General features: G+C 42.1%; 1 protein-coding gene across 1 annotated transcript; it reads right to left on the reverse strand.

Moving 5' to 3' along the window:
- Positions 1 to 599: 599 nt before the first annotated feature.
- On the reverse strand, positions 600 to 1,079 carry PCYB_007560 (hypothetical protein; the record flags this gene model as incomplete). Its single annotated transcript, XM_004228177.1, has 2 exons — positions 600 to 967; positions 1,001 to 1,079. 2 exons carry the CDS (start codon positions 1,077 to 1,079, stop codon positions 600 to 602), a joined length of 447 nt encoding a protein of 148 aa, XP_004228225.1.
- Positions 1,080 to 1,151: the final 72 nt, after the last annotated feature.

Below are 1,151 nucleotides of genomic sequence, written 5' to 3' on the forward strand. Positions count from 1 at the left end.
GTTTTTAATTGATCAAAGAATTCTTATGACTCATCCCTGTTCTTTCTACACACATAGAGAAAAATGCCATTTGTTTTAAAGTTAATTAAATGGATAAGTGACGGCACGATTTTTTTATGGTATATTAAATCACTCCCAATAATGTAGTCATATGTGACAATTTGCTCTTTTTCACGTGGGTACGTATTTTTTCATTGGACAGCCGATGTTGCATATTTTTACTTTACTCCTCCATGCAAAATCTAGGTGTCCAAAGAGTTCTTCGTTTAATAGGACATTATGCGAAATGTTACTTAGAGTGAATGGGTTAACATCGGTAATGACTACTTGGTTCGGTTCTTAATTAGTTCCGTTGCAAAAAATGTTCGCATGCGTGATAAGCGAAATGCTGGCTAATCTACTTCCTGCACCTAGTTCTAAAACCACTTTGTTCCTAATGAGGACGCTATTCTGGAGACACAAGTCGGAGATCCATTTGCTTATCATGAGGTATCACTCCCAAATGCTAAACTCGGTGATGACATTATGCGAAAGAACCTCTTATCCTGATGTTTTGCTATCCTCAAATGAATTCCCAAAATACTTTAGCTCAATTCCTCTTATTCGTATAATATCCTCTTCTTCGCTTTCCCCGTTTTTACTTTTGCCTTTTCGTTGATGAGCAGCTGATGGGTGCACTCCTGAATTTTTTTTGCGTCCTCTAGGTTTGTCCTGAACGCTGTGTCGTTGTGGTTATTAGGTGACCTGTCCCCACGGTTGGATACGCCGCTGTTCATGCCGCCTCTCATTCCACTCACCGTGCGCCCATCCTGCTCGTCCAGCACACTCGACATGGGGTGGCTCAGAACGAGGTGCAAAATATTTTCCTCCTGGGCGTTGAAGGCCTCCGACAGAATGCTTTTGTAGAATTCGTTTTTCCTCAGTAGGTCGATTTTGTTGGCCTCCTTGTACAGTCGAGTTTGCTTCCCTCACGTTTCTCTCTGGCCGTTTAAAGTAGCACCTCCGACACCCTGCCTACTGTCGCCATTGCCCAAGCTGCCATCATGATCGTCAGAGAAAATGTTCCCGAAAAAATTCATAGAGTTTATTTCATTTTTGACATGGGCACTTAGCTGGTATTCGTCCTTCACGAGGGAAATTTGCAAAAAACC

The sequence above is a fragment of the Plasmodium cynomolgi genome, assembly GCF_000321355.1.
Source record: "Plasmodium cynomolgi strain B DNA, scaffold: 1357, whole genome shotgun sequence".
NCBI lineage: Eukaryota > Apicomplexa > Aconoidasida > Haemosporida > Plasmodiidae > Plasmodium > Plasmodium cynomolgi.